This window comes from Rhipicephalus microplus, chromosome X, assembly GCF_043290135.1.
Source record: "Rhipicephalus microplus isolate Deutch F79 chromosome X, USDA_Rmic, whole genome shotgun sequence".
NCBI classification, from domain to species: domain Eukaryota; kingdom Metazoa; phylum Arthropoda; class Arachnida; order Ixodida; family Ixodidae; genus Rhipicephalus; species Rhipicephalus microplus.
In genome coordinates, this window is record NC_134710.1 from 287,932,261 (window position 1) to 287,947,379 (window position 15,119).

The following is a 15,119-nucleotide window of genomic DNA, read 5'->3' on the forward strand; positions in this document are numbered from 1 at the left end:
CCCTACCAAAAAGTGGCCAGCATGGCTGGGATTGAAACGCCACACCCTTAAGCTTTCGAGCATAGCACCTTACATTCTAAGCTATATGACGGGTCTTGCAGTCTCTGATAACGAGGCTTAAAAGGATACTAAGGTGAAACAATAAATTTAGCGAGGGTGTTGCAGCGAATCACTTGGAATAAGACATAAGAACAGATAACACACTTCTGGGTCTGTATTTCTGTCCTCGTCTAAGTAGTTGGCTGGAATGCCCTCGCTGTGCGCAACCAACGAGCTCAGGCAGGCAAAGTTCTAAGAAAGTTTAGTTTTGGCTGATAAATTATACAGGGATCCCATTCCTGCACCAACTGTGCCAAAGTGCGCCAAATGAGATTTGCTGCGCCAACCTGATAAGATCAAAGTAAATTGCGCCAAACTGCGCCAAACCGTCTATCTCAGGGGTCCGCAAGCTGTGGCCCGCGGGACACATGCTGCTCGCAGGGCAGTTTTATGCGGCTCCCGGAACGACGTCAGAAATCTTAAAATCGCTAGACACTGTAATTGCAGCAGTACTTAAATAACAATAATTAATGTTTTCATTATCGGACACAGCAGTCGAGTCTAATGAGAGAATTCTTTACCTTCTTGCGAACAGGCTGTTGCCGCTTTCAAAAATTGGCTGCCAGTACTTCTGTGGAGCGGTGAGATTCAACCTCATTCTGCAGGGGGACGGCAACCAAAGCTCCAATGGGCGCAACTATAGCAGAAGGCTAGAGATATGGCACTGTTCACGACGGTGATTGCAGTGGTGTTAGTTTTGCATTGGGTTACTCACGTACGCCATCGACATATATATGTACTCTAATCGCAAACAAAACCCCTTTGCAAACGAAACCCGGTTGCAGCAATGAATACCGTATTTACTTGCGTAATGAATGCACTTTTTTCTCGAAATATTGGAGCAAAGTTGGGGGTGTGTTTATTGTATGGGGCAGGTTTTATGCAAACTTTTTTGGCATGCGCGAAATATGCTGTAATGCAAAAAAAAAAAAATTAGGTTGCTTAGCTTTTCGCAGACGCATAGACTGTTTGGAAAGAGGTTCTTTGTTGCACTTTACTCATCTTCGGTGGTTGATGGCGCTATCTTCTGCAAGCTGTTCCTGCGCACGCCATAAAAGCGTATTGCTGCTATCTTTTCCCGCAAGTCGTTTTACCTCTACAGTGGTATCTGCTGTGATATCGAGGGGCAGCCAGAAGCGTGCGCTATGACACACTTTGCCAACTTCGCGGCAACCTCACACGACGATGCCGTTGTTATTATTGCAAGTAAGGAACATTGCTGCAAGCTACCCCCGAAACATCAAAACAAATCGTCTATAACAAAATTAACGACAAAATGCGACCGCTGCCTCACTTCCACTTGGGAAGTTTCTGTAAGTGCGGCGAACAAGCGAGGCGATTATCGAGGGTGCTACCATGTTGTGGAAATCGTCACGATCTTTTCTGGTTTACAAGCGATTTTTTTCTGGTTTTCTAGAAACCTGAGACGCGATAGCGACGAATGACCCTTTGCGACAGCAAATCCTGTCGTCGTTGCTTTGCAGGAAGCGATCGTCGGTCCGCGCGGGCAGATTCGGAACTTTCACTCACTCTCGCTTGCTGTGTGCTTATCAGCTGTGATGTCTCTACACTTGCATTCGTGAGCCCCGCTGTGGCGCACAGATATAAAAAAGAGGAGGATGTGCCTGCCGCACACAGATATATATATATATAGGAAGCGAGCCAAGGTAGCCAAGAGGGGTCGGCATAATGAATAAAAAAACGGAAGAGATCCAAAGGGTAAGTCGGCGCCAGGTGTCGGTTAGCAGGACTGCGGGGGATGTATGTAAGTGGGGTGTTTATTATGTGAAGAAAAAAATCCAAATTTCGACGACTGAAGTTGGAACTGCGTTTATTATGAGAGTGCGCTCATTACACGAGTAAATACGGTTTTACACGTAGGAACAAAACCAACATGCAACAAGCACGACATATTGTTTATTTTGTAAAATAAAAGGGCGAGAGACCGCAAAAGGCCTCAAGTACAGGTTTGATAACCAGATTTTTGCATTCCAAGGACATCACCCTGCCGTTGAAGTTAAAATCCTATACAACGACGATATCCAGGGCATCCAATTAAGTGCACATGCATGTGCACTTGATTTCATGCTTAGGAGCACCACTGTCGAGCAGCGGTAAAGCTCACGTTCATTTCTCGCGCTGCTTCGTGTTCAGTAGAACCTCGTTATAATGAAGCGGGATATGACGAACTAATGGATATAACAAAGAAATTGTAATTCACCATAAAATTCTCATAGACGCCATGTATTTAAAACATCTTTAATGAAGGAAAAATTTCCTGACAATGAATATAACGTACCATCCTTTGTCCACAACAAGCATTTACTGATCATTTTGGTATACGTCAATTCAATATCTTATAGCGCGCGACGGTTTACATATCATCACTGCTGCAGTTATTCATAAGTCGCCCCTTGCGCTCGCCGGGAGACGCCTGCCAACACGCGTGTAGCTGTGTCTGCCTGCCTCCCCTTTCCTCAGGAACTAATGCACTTGCCTGCACAGCAACTCACGCGAGCAAGCGCGTCAGCCAGTCTCCCCTCTCCTGAAGAACTCACTGACCCGGCCGCGTATCTGACCCCCTCCTCCTCTTCGTCTCCGCACTGGGACGACGGAGATCGCAGCTATGTTCCTTGACATTCGCTATAGAAGAGCAACACCACCTCCATTAGTTTCGCCGCCCGACACGAGATGGACAACAGGAGCGGTAAACGTAAGTGCAAAAATATAACAATCGAGCAGAAGTCGACACTGTTGAAAGCCGTTGAGTTCAGTGTTGAGAAAAAAAGAAACTAGTAGAACATTTCGGCGATGTCCGCCAGTGAGGGTGCCATGGGCAACCAGGCCCAGACGCCGTGGGACGCTCCCCTTGACGCTGGCGTTCTGCTTAACATTCTGCATGTACTATCGTGAGCAATACGAGTTCGAACACGCGAGCGTGTTGGAGAAGCGCATGGAGAACACGCGCTTCTGTCCGCAGCATCAAGGAGGTAGTCGCAAGTGGTCGCACATCGAAAATGCTTGGGCAGCTATCTCGCGTGACGGCCTAAGTCTCTTTGCGAGAATCTTTGGGAGATTCACAAGTAATGCGTATTGCACGCTGCTGAAGCATGAGATGTATTGAATGGCCATATATGTATCTATATTTATTGAATGGCCTACACCTGCATGGATGCTATTTATTCCAGCAGGACTTGCCTCCCATGCATTCAGTAAAGGACGTCGCACGTATTTTAGATGAGCGAGGGGTAATGCGCCTTGAGTGGTGCGCGAAGGGTGCCGACATGAACATTATTCACGTCTGAAGGCTAACCTTTCTAGGCTTGCTTTGGACTTTGTGACAGCTGATGAATTGTGAAAGCTCTACAAGAAGTGTGCAAACATATTCAAGTTGACACAGCCTTCATTGAGGCTCTCTACAGGTCTCTGCTAGAAAGAATGGAAGCCGTGATTTAAGCTGCTGGAGCCATGACCCGTTATTAGCCCAGTAAATGCGCATGAAAAGGGTGAAGTAGCTGATAAATTGTGCGCATTAAAATTTTGTTACAATTTTGGGAGCATACAATACATGTTTTCAACCAACTACAGCCTGCGACTTTTCTCGGACCACAAGGTCAGCAAATTGCACAATAGTCACCAATACTGTTTTCTTTTCTACGCTAGCGCTACAATATCAAGGAGGCATCTTTGCGAGACGCTCTCTAGTAGCAAGTAAAGGGATACAGGGGTGTTTTTGCGTCGAACCCTAGGCAACAGATTACGACGTTCTGCATGCTTTAATCTCTTATCATTGCTGCCGGTCGATGGCACGTAATAAGCTGCCGTTTCGAAGCAACGCCAGAGAACCGAGAGTGAAAACAGTTAATGGAAGAGCACCCCTCCTTTCCTTGCCAGTTTCGGCAGCGTCATTCATGTACAACACTATCTCGGTTTTGAGGCTCTTTGCCACGCGCTCGCGCGTTCCAGCTCGTCTTGCGATAGTACGTCGGTGCTGGTGCTGACGCGGTGACTGCGAAAGAGTTGTCAGATGCGGAAATTGTGCGTGTGCTAACGGGGGTGCATGACGACAGTGATGAGTGTGTCGACACCCCAGAGCCTAATGGTAGCTAACCCGACGTACCAACGCCCGCGCAAGTGCTGGATGCGACAGACTTGCTGCGGCGCTTCTTTGGTGCTTACAATGACCACGAGGGCAGACTGGAAATAGCCACTGAAGCTTAAAAAGCAATCATCCACGTGAAGAAGAATCGGTAAATGTCTATTATGGACTATTTTCTTTCAAGTGACCTTCTAGATGGTGTGCCGAATTCGGTGGAAATAAAGGTGCATTGTTCTTTATTATTTCGCTAGTTTTTTGCCTTCCGATGGCCGTTCTTCCCTGCGCGGTGGACTGCTGTAATATTCGCTAATGAGTACATTCTCTCTTGCTGGATAATTGTCGGTAGAAATGGATACTGGCTATAACGAACGAATGGTTATAGCAAAGTACAGTTAAACCTGCTTATAACGAACCTCCATATTACGAATTTCTCGATATAATGAAGTTTTCCTATTCCTCGCTGTTGCTCCATAGAAGCATATGTATTTGCGACCCCTATTTAACAAAGTAACAGAGGGACACAACCTTGATATAACGAATTTTCCCCACAGACAATCTAGGAAATGTGCTCCGCATTTGGGCATTTTGGTACAAGTATGCATCTTCTGGGGTTGCCCCGCCGTCAACGAAGCGTGAAGCCGCGGCGGCGCACACGGCACACCAGGTGAAAGCGAGCACGAAGCGGGCAGGCGGACGTGCACCCCACGAGCCGGCGTTGCCGCAGCTCTCGCCTCCGCGGGCACATGCGCTGGTGTGCCCCCCCCACTCAAAAAAAAAGAAGAAAAAAAACCTACTTTCGTGCATTGTCAGTGCCACGCTTTTAGTTAGCGTCACATATGTGGGCCCTGCGCTGCATATGGAGGGCACTTTACTGAACAGTTTTCCGCGGTGTCTGTGTCCGTGTCGTTCGCTCTTCGTTTTCGACGCCGTGCGCGCACGCGTAGTTTCACTGCGTGCATGGTGCGGCTCCGGACGATGTTCAGCTTTTGCTTTTTTTTTAATTGCGATTATATGAAGTATCGACTGTTTTTTTTTTGCCGTCGTCACTGCCGTCATTATTGACCGTATATGTAATCGTATCCAAATAGATGAGTACTCAAGAAAGAAAAAAAACTGTACAGACAAACAGACCAAAATTTTTCCGTCGAAGGTTCCCAAGAAAGACTATCATCTTTGAAATACGCACGCGTTCGGCGCCCTGCTTGTCGCGATGCGCCGAAGTGCGCTTATCTCCCACGCGTACTTTGCCCCGCGATTGGGCGGCAGGGGGGGGGGGATGCTTGTGGGCGCGCTTATCCGTCGGTGGGGAGAATCGCGTGCCTTTGACTTTGACCGGTACAATTGCGCTTAGTTGCCGGGCACACAAAGACCACTTTGCTCGGTGTACAGGCACCGTTTGGAAAAGAGTGCGCTTTTCTAGTACAGCGAAGTAATAAATGGGGTACTTGTTAATTTGCACTCATATCTGTGACTGTGATTACGTTTCGTGACTTGTGTATGCTTAAATAGCACGTTAAGTGTCGAGCGGCAAACGTTGTTGGTTCGCTCTCGTCTTGTGTATTGTTAAGGTTCGGAAGGAAGGACGCTGGAGGATACGAAAAACAAAACAGGTTTATGTCACTATTTACACATATTTACAGAAAAGAACGGTTAGGGGTTTTACAACCCACGAGCGTGGTGGTTGATCGTTACATAATTCAGAGCGACGTCCAGCACTCTGCGGCGTCGTTTTAAGCCCTGTCGGGCTCCTCCTCTCTGAGTGGAACACCAATCACACACACACACAACAGGTGAGGGGGACGAGCATGCACGGTCCACGTGAACGTCCAATTTTGAGTTGTGAACACTGCACTGCAAGGTGGCGCCAGCAGGGCTCTTCCTCGTCGTGTGTGTGCCGCTAGTCGAGAGTTCCCACGATCCTGGCAGCATATTTCAAAGGGTCCGCCGCACAGCTCGCCCAATTAGCGGGGCGATCTTCGGTGGCCGCCGCGGTCTTTTCCAGGAAGACGCTTTCTTTGTTGTCCTCCCTCGTCGTGGCGTCGTGGCGACAGGACGTCTCATCCTCCGGCTAGCAGGGACAATGCCTGGCGGGCACAGGCAGCCGGCCGGTCGTCTACTTGATTGGGGATTAAAAGGAGCGCCACTCTCCTGTCAGCTCTGGCGCCGGTCACGCCAGCTTCCCCCGTCGCCCGATGAGTCGCTGAGGGCATCAATCACCGCTTCTGCTCGAAGAGACGACAAAAGGGTCCGCATTTGAAAGACGGGAACTCGCCTTTGCTTGCCGCATGGTCTGGATAATTGCTGAAATCTTCGACAGCGTCTGTCAGACTGGGCGCCGAAGGGTTTGAGAGCCTTTCCATAGGACCGGCTTACGCACCATGGCGTCTGCCCAGACGAATTTCCAGGCCAAACTTAACAGTATGTTATTTTCGTGCATCATTCGTGCGTGAGCAGCGCGCTGCACGTTTCGATGTGCTTGCCGTTCTCAGCGTTACATTCCAAGTTGTTGTTACGCATTCATTGCTTCGCCCTTGCGGCAAAGCTAACCTTTCTTAATTTCGGACAACCGTGTCGTCACCACCAAGGGGATGTCAGATTAAGTGCTGATCGAAACTCTCCGACACGACGACTCTTTGGAGGTCAACTAGTCACGCGCTTCCGTCTTGCGCCGTGAGTTCGCAGGCTGTTAGCTTTTGAGACTAGCCGATTGGTTCTGGCAAACACGGCGGCGCGCTGAATGCAATGCGATAGCAAAAAATTGTAATGCCATAAGAAGTAAGGCTGGCAGCCAACTCTTTGGGATCCGATATCGCGGAACACCTACAAAACGCTGGTGTGAGCAAATACGGCCGCTCCTGGGAGAAATGCTCTTTTCACACTGTCTCTTCGCGTTGAAAATGCACTCATACTCGCCGAGATAGCAAGTGTGCCAGCGATCGCGACCGCCATTGAAATCCAAGTTTATTATTGGTACTCGAGCGACCCCCACTTTTCCCCGCATTGTTTCATGCTGGTTCAAGACTGGTGATTTGCTTTTTTTTTTTGAGCATTCGGCAGTTCTAACACGCGGGAGATATTATGCACTTTCCAGCCGATAGGGATAGGCCGACTCATATGATCTCTGCTTCAGTAGCGCTCACGCGCTTTTACCCGCTCATGAAAGTTACGATGCGCAGAGGTATGTTGTCAATTTGGACTAGTTACAGAACATGGCGGCAGCGGCAAAAACCCGCCAAGAGTGTCCATATAATTTCTATCGCAATAACAGTTTTTTACTGTAAATTAGGTGTTTTTGGTTAGATCTGCCTTCGGTCTCTCATTTAATTTGTACGTTTATTTTCCGAATTTTCGTATCGAAGCTGCATATAACAAAATTCTCTTTATGAAAATTTTTCTGGGAATTTATCACTTTCGTTATATCCAGCTTTTTACTGATTACGACTCCCCTCAACTTCATCATAATGAGGTTTCACTGTATACCTATGCTGAAGTGCTCCTAATAGTGAGATTACCTGCTCCAGAATTAAATTCTTACTGCTGTAAAATGCTTTTAATAGCAACATTACCTGCTCTAAAATGCTCCAGAACTAAAATTTTATTGCTCCAAAATGCTCTTAATTGCAAGATTGCCTGCTCCAAAATGCTCCTAATCACAAGATCACTTGCTCGCCCTGCTGCGGTAGTCTTGTGGCTAAGGTACTCGGCTGCTGACCCACAGGTCGCGGGATCGAATCCCGGCTGCGGCGGCTGCATTTTCGGTGGAGGCGAAAATACTGTAGGCTCGTGTGCTCAGATTTGGGTGCACGATAAAGAACCCCAGGTGGTTGAAATTTCCGGAGCCCTCCACTACAGCGTGGTGGTTATATATGGTGGTTTTGGGACGTTAAACCCCACATATAAATCAAGATCACTTGCTCCAAAGTGCCCGAAAACTGAAATTTTACTACTTTAAGGTGCTCCAAAACTAAAATTTTACTGCTCCAAAGTGCTCCAAAACTAAAATTTGACTGCTCCAAAAATTGCTCCTAATCGGCTGTCCCCAGTGGGATCACTGATTATATAACGAAAACTCTAGACTAGTTAATTTAACCACCATAGAATTGTAATAGCTCAGCAAGCAAGTAGGCCCTTGTAGATATCACATTGATTGGTGCAAGAACCTCAAAGAGGCATCGTCACCAGCATTTCCTTTTTACTTGTTTTCTCGCTTATCTAGCATCTTCTCATAGCAAGCGTAGTGTTTTTTCGCATCACGAATGAGTAATATACTTGTAAAAAACAAAAAAAAACAATTGTCCATTTTAGTGTCTCTTAACTATGTACATAGTACCAGTGTGCGCAGCCATGTCCTACTTTAAGGGATGTTGCCACCAAATTTCGAGGCTAAAAGAAGCTTCTTGCGGGTTACCTCTGTATGCTAGGACACTCCACACGAATGGTTTGTAGTGTACACGTATCCCAAAGGAATACGGCCACTAGCATGGGCCCAGCCTTAGCGAGCCGCAGGGCACTTGTTAATCATTGCCATGGCGAGAACACGGTACTACTCAAGGTCGCAAGTTTTATTGTCTGTGGCAACATCAAAACGCAGTACTGAGCCTGTTGCAAAAAGCGCAGCGGGAAAGCAAATGGGCTTATCCATGCCACGGGTGAGAAGTACCACGCAGGGTGCCACGAGCACGTCTCTGCGGGCAAAAGTGATTCACGGGGACACCGGGACAAACGGGCCCAGTTGCTCGAGCGAGGGCAAAACTCCGCTCGCTTGAGCTTCTGAAAGGTACGGGTCGGCGTAGTCTGACAATGCATTTGGACATCGCACGGCTCTTCGGCCTAGCGTTCGAAAGGGGGTGCGACAAAAGGTACCGTATTTACTCGATTTTACCGCGCCCTCGATTGTAACGCGCACCCGATTTCCACCACGAAAAAAAAAAAAAAAAGTAAGACATCGATTGCAACGCGCACCCATTTTTCTCGCTGACCCGCACGATCACACCAGTCGAAAAAACGACTCCTTTCGGGAGCGTCTTCCATTTAAATATGAGGTACGGGCGAAGCTTGTGCCCATCTGACGTGTAACAGAGCATTGCCGTCACTGTAGTTTTACCGTGGACCGATGTCAGCACGCGAACTTGCTTCGCCCCCTTCTTCTCGACGGTTTCGGTGCCAGGCATGTCGAAGTAAAGAGGCGTCTGATCGGCATTCCCGATTTGCCCAAGCAGGTAGCCGTTGTTGCGCCGCAAGTTTAGGACGAACCTCTGAAAACTGTGAAACTTTTCATCGTACTCCTCCACAAAACGTTTCGCAAATGCATGCTACCCTTCGGAGGGAAAAGCCTTTCCTCTTCATAAAGTTAGTTAGCCAGCACCTGCTCGCTATAAACTGGCTCCGCATTAGACCTTTTTCTAAGACTAATTGCATAGCCCGCACTTGGAGCAGTTCTGTCGTCACGGGCCGCTGTGCCGCTTGCTGCTCAAGCACATACTCGCCGAGCAGATCTTTAATTTGCGAATACCGACCCTGTTGTGGTCCACTGAAGCTTTTGCGTGAAGCTTTACTGTCGACAATCTTCTGCTTTTGTTTCCGCCGGTCCCGCACGCACGTTTCGGGAACTCCGAAGACCGCGATGCGGCCCGATTTCCATCCGTTTCTGCACACGCGATGACTTTTCTTTTAAAAGCGGCATCGTGGTGCACTCGAGTTTTTGGAGTCGGCCCTTCCACGCCGTCGATGCTAATGCACTACTAGATGACGAACTCCTCAGCACACGTACGAAGTGTCGCACATGGGAAACACAGGCAGAAATGGCCGACGCGCCATGCCGACGCACGTAGGGGGCGGCCATTTTGGATTTGCCGATGGCAATAGATTGACCGTAATTTTTTTGTTCGTACTCGATTCTAACGCGCATGCGATTTATGAACTCGCTTAACCGGAAAAAAGGTGCGCGTTAGATTCGAGTAATTACAGTAAGCGTTCACCGTGGGCGCAAGGCATCGTTGGCGAAGTCCGAACAAGCCCCAAACAAAGGGAGTCGACGAACGGGAAAAAAATGCGTGCTTATCCCATGTCGTTCCGGAGAGGTTCTCTTCCACTCCCGATGCGCACGCGCGAAACGTGTCGAGAGATTTTGCGCGTGGCGCCACAGTCGACATCTGCTTACCAGGTGAGAGGGGTTAAATGTCACTTTTCGCTCCACCAGTGTGGCAGACAGCGGAGGAGGGGAGTCATGTCCGGACATGTGAACGGAGAAAGGGGCAGCAAAGCCCGTGCAAAGGCAGCGGGCTAGCCTCAATTCCCACAGGTTGGACACAGCAAACCTTTAAAATGTATTTAAATTAACCTCCAAAGTGTAACTAAATGCACGTTCTCCGGGCCAAAGCCCATCACAAGTGTGTCCAGAACTGTCCTAACTTTGTAGGAAGGTAAGCGAAAGTTGCAGGGACATCACACCAAATATGCAGTGAGCGTAGGCCGGAGCAGGTTTCGCTTTCAAAGGAGACAAAGGTTCGTCCCAGTGCACCGCCTCCCTATTATGTCAAAGTATGGTGTTGACCCCCTTTAAGTGCTGCAGTAAATTATTTGTAAATCATTTGTTCCCTACTAGAAATAGTCAATATATCTACTTATTTCTAGGATAGCTTTTTCTTTTGATTTTAAATAGAAATTTCAAGTGTTATTTAGATCTACCTTGTAAGCTCAATTTATACAAGAAGTTTGATTATGTTATTGTTTATACTGTTTTTACCTGTCGCTATCCGAAGAAGCTGATGGCTCTGTGGTATGACGTGTCAAAGAAACTATTCCTCATATTTTATTGACAGGAGGATGGGAGACAAGTCGACCAGATGTTGCAGTCAATGATGAAGACTAAACAAACAATCGATGCCAAGATGCAGACAAGCAAATTCGCATTGTTTTCTGATGGCACTGTTCTCTCTCCTGATGATGTTGAAAGGTGAGAAAGATTGGTGAGAGTGTTCAATTTCTATGCTGAACTGCCCATCACAGGAGAAAGCAAGAAAAGTGTAGGGGTTGGATTTGGAGACAAATTTGGTTTGTGTCCATTCAGAGAGCACTTTTATTAAGCTTAACCTTGAAGTTTCAGGTACATGTGGGGATTTCAGGTTTTTGTGGTGATTTGAAGAGGATTCTTACTTGTCCTAGTGCATTTGTTATTTCATTATATTCCATTTTGTAATAAAAATTTTAGATTAAACTTCCATTAATATGAAGTATTTTTAATTTTCATTGCAATGTCCTATAAAAGTTACTGCTATATAAGAAAGAAATGCATTATTTTATCACTTACGAGAACTTGTAAAAACTTTTTTCAATAATTTAGAGGTAAAGTCATGACAAAAAACGCAAATTGCAATTTGCGAAGGTGGTTTCTCGGCTGTGTTTTACAGCTATCCAAGGAAGCTAGCTGTGTGGCATACCTGGGGATTTTTCTTTCTCCTGGAAATAATTGTAATTGTGTGAGTTATACACAATAGTACCTATATGATAATATGGAACTTTGTTTCTCTGCTTTGTATTTCTTAAGTAAAACATATTAATCCTCAGTTAAATCATCAAAAAATATATTATGCTACATGATAACACAGTGTAGAAAACAATAAAAATCTGGTCCCGATACTGCATTAGTATTTGTAAGTTAATGTTTCACTTTGCTTACATTGAGAAGCCATGGACGTTGTATAATTCTTATAAACTTGACGCCAGTCCTCATGGTGTATAGATCCTGCTAACTGAGCTTTAAATATTGCTTTATTTATCTTTGGGCCGCTGCTATCGAGGCCACATGCTTTTTATCCTGCAAAGGGAGTTCGCTAGACTAGCTTGCCATCGGGTGTAATCTGCAGCAAGTAACACTAAGCATTCTCATGTGACTGTGTGTGAATGGCACTAGTGTTTGCACCCATGTTCAAGGTGCACTTGAGTTAGCTCATGTGACAGGGTTATTAAAACATAAGTGAGAGAATGAAGGGGGCTGCATGTGCTCGTGTGAATGATGGTCAACTGATTTTTTACAATACCATATGAGCATGACTGGCCAGTGCCTTCTAACGGTGTGAATTGGCAAGTCTCCGGCATGTGTTTCGTGTTTACTTGAAATACAAGCTGCACATGCTAGGCTCTTCCACTGGCATGACATCACCCCTGTCATGATAAACATAGTGGAAACACCTTTGTTTATCACTTGTCATGACATACACATGATACAGGCCCATTTTTTTTAAATCCTGTCTAGCCTGAAGACTCTCTGTGGTCTCACTTTTTCTAATGCAAATCTGATCTAATAATTTAAAGCAGCAGCCTATGACAGTCTGGTTGCTTAAAAGTTTTTTGATGCTAAGAGGCAATTCCCAATTCTTAAATTGCTGCAAACCCAGGAATATGACGGTCTTATGAAAAATGCTGTTGTGTCGTGGGACCCCTGGGGTGATCAGTGCATTTAAGTTCGCTTACATGCCACTAGGTAGAGCTATGCCCCCACCATGCCCATTTCTTAGTCTACTTGGCGTGGCTGCTTAGGTCGTGTGACTCGTCACGCTGGTGAATCACTCTCATGAACACCATAATAAATGCGGGAGAGAGCAGTCTCCAGTCAGTATTGCCGAAGCTCGATCTATGTGTTGTGGTTACGCGTGGTTACGCCAGCACTTCTGCCCCAACACAACAAATGCCATGTAGAGAGGCCAATGATTAATGCCTGGAGCACCCCAGCCATGTCGCTGCCAGCATGCGAAAACACAGATACACACACAAAAACATAGAGAAAGAATCCACGGTCCACAGTGCGCACAACTGATATGACCCTGCAGAGATGTGCTTCATTGCAACACAACGCATCGCATGATCTTTCTAGAGTCAGCATGTCATTATGCAACCATTTGGCCATTTTTTCTGGGAAAATGAAAAGGCTGGTGGGATAGAATTTGCAGTGTTTACAGACCTCTGGTTCGCACTTGCTCAAGTACCTTGTGCACTGAAACTGCTGGCAAAGTGTTTTCCTGCTGCAAAAACTTAATTTGGTCATGTTTTTCACTCAGCATACATCATGAATTCCATCAGACCAGCTTCAAGTACTTCTTTCCTTCTTTTGAGAATGAAGGGTTGCATAGTTTTCACTGATTCTGCAAGAAACATGTGGCATGCTGCTCATTTGTGACTGCTGTGCTGCACTGAAAGACATTGTTCTCTTTGCAAGCGCTCATTTGAGCTGTTTGCAGGGCAGTGACGGCACTCTTTTGCTCTGGCAGCAGCAAGGCTGGGGTGGTTCACCTATAAATCATCAACATAGTTATGTAGCATTTCTTTGTGGCTCATCATTTCCTCACATTTGTGGCAAAATCGAGATAGGGTATTGCAAGAAAGCACAACCATGGAGGACACTGTAAACGAGCACCTTTGATTATACTTTCAATAATCCAAGGTGTTTTATGGGTCTTTTTTCTGTATGTTCTAATAATTTAAATATTCTTTAGTTTGAAATTTTTTCACGGTCCAGTGACTAGATTTAAAAGTTTTTTTCTCGCACTGTTAATCACGAGGTAGCCTCTTGTCGCCTTTAATCCTTAAACTCTGGCTTCAAGCTTTCGATGGCTCATATGGTCCTATACTTGTTTACAAGTCAAGAGGAGCAGCACCTATTTCTCTCGCGACAGCGGCACAAAGGTGCCGCTGTCACGAGAGAGGTAAAAAAGAGTGTTCTGCACTTACAAACCTCAACAATAATGGCCACATCTGTCCGTGACAGTCCATCGCTGTCATTAGGGATCCCGCTCTTGCAAGCTGACTTGTCATTCGTATAGCAATTTGAATTGCATGAAAAGACTTGTTTGCGATTTGTGTGCAGTGTTTTGTGATGGTGATCGCCATGGTGTTTCGTCATTCGTGTAAGGGCTCGGCGCTGCCTGGAAACAGCTGGCGTCATGCATACTAGAATATTTGCGCTATTTATTGGCACTTCAATACCCTGTGCAAAACAAAGTGGCTGTCACCATTGGCATCGGGTGGATGGTAATGAACTGCAGTCCTTATGTGAGAGCGATAAAGCACATTTCGATGTCACCTCTTCAAGCTCCATGGCTAAAAAGAGAGCAGGCAATCTGCTGAACCAGAATTGGGTGGTTGAGGGAAAACCTGAAGAGCAAAATTCACAGTCAGCAATCAAGCAACCATTAACTACTCCTGTTGTCCAATAAACTCTTTCACTTGTTTACTCCAGTGGCAAAATAAAAGTTGAAATTTTTTATCTTTGCTCAAAATGAAGGCTTTGAAAGGAACTACTTTATGGCACGGACCACTCGTAGAAGCTTGGGTCAAAGCGGTTGGTTGCGACGACACATTGGTGCAGTGACACTATTGGCTCAAGGGTAGTCCTTTGAATATGAAAAGCCGCACTGCTATTGATTTGTATTCGAGCATACACTGATAACCCACTATCGAATTCTCGCTCTCCTGGGTGGTGTGGCTATTTCAGCAAAGCTGAAATATCCAGGCAAGTGAATGTATTGCTTGGAAATACCCAGTGTAGTTTGCTTTATGAGTTACTGTACGCTTGTAATCCCTTAAAAGGGTTGTGAAACGTTCTCCAAAAATTATAAACTACGTGTGCCTTAAGAATTCTGACAGTCCATTCAATGTTATACCTCGACTCATTTGATCGTCTGTGCTCAACGAATACATAAAAAAGCACAATTTCAGTTTCCCAGCTCACGTTCCTGTCAACTATGCAGCTGACGTCATTTTAAGACTGCCAATGAAGTCTTTCTGTCGTCGACAAAACATGGCAACACAGCAATGTTTTAGAGCCTTAGTTGACCGTGGTTCATAGCATCATCACCACCACCACCATCTGACTTTCCTGAACTACAACGTCATCTGTTTTAGTGGAGTCGGCTTTTGGGCTTTG

At 46.2% G+C, this 15,119-nt stretch overlaps 1 protein-coding gene across 3 annotated transcripts in view; it reads left to right on the forward strand.

Moving 5' to 3' along the window:
- Nucleotides 1-15,119, forward strand: part of LOC119161430 (ribosome biogenesis protein BMS1 homolog) — a 166,620-nt gene that overhangs the window by 23,792 nt on the left and 127,709 nt on the right. For all 3 annotated transcript variants that reach the window (XM_075879293.1, XM_075879295.1, XM_075879294.1), the window contains exon 7: nucleotides 11,020-11,153. In XM_075879293.1, coding sequence (XP_075735408.1) covers nucleotides 11,020-11,153 — 134 coding nt within the window. The remainder of the gene's footprint in view (nucleotides 1-11,019; nucleotides 11,154-15,119) is intronic.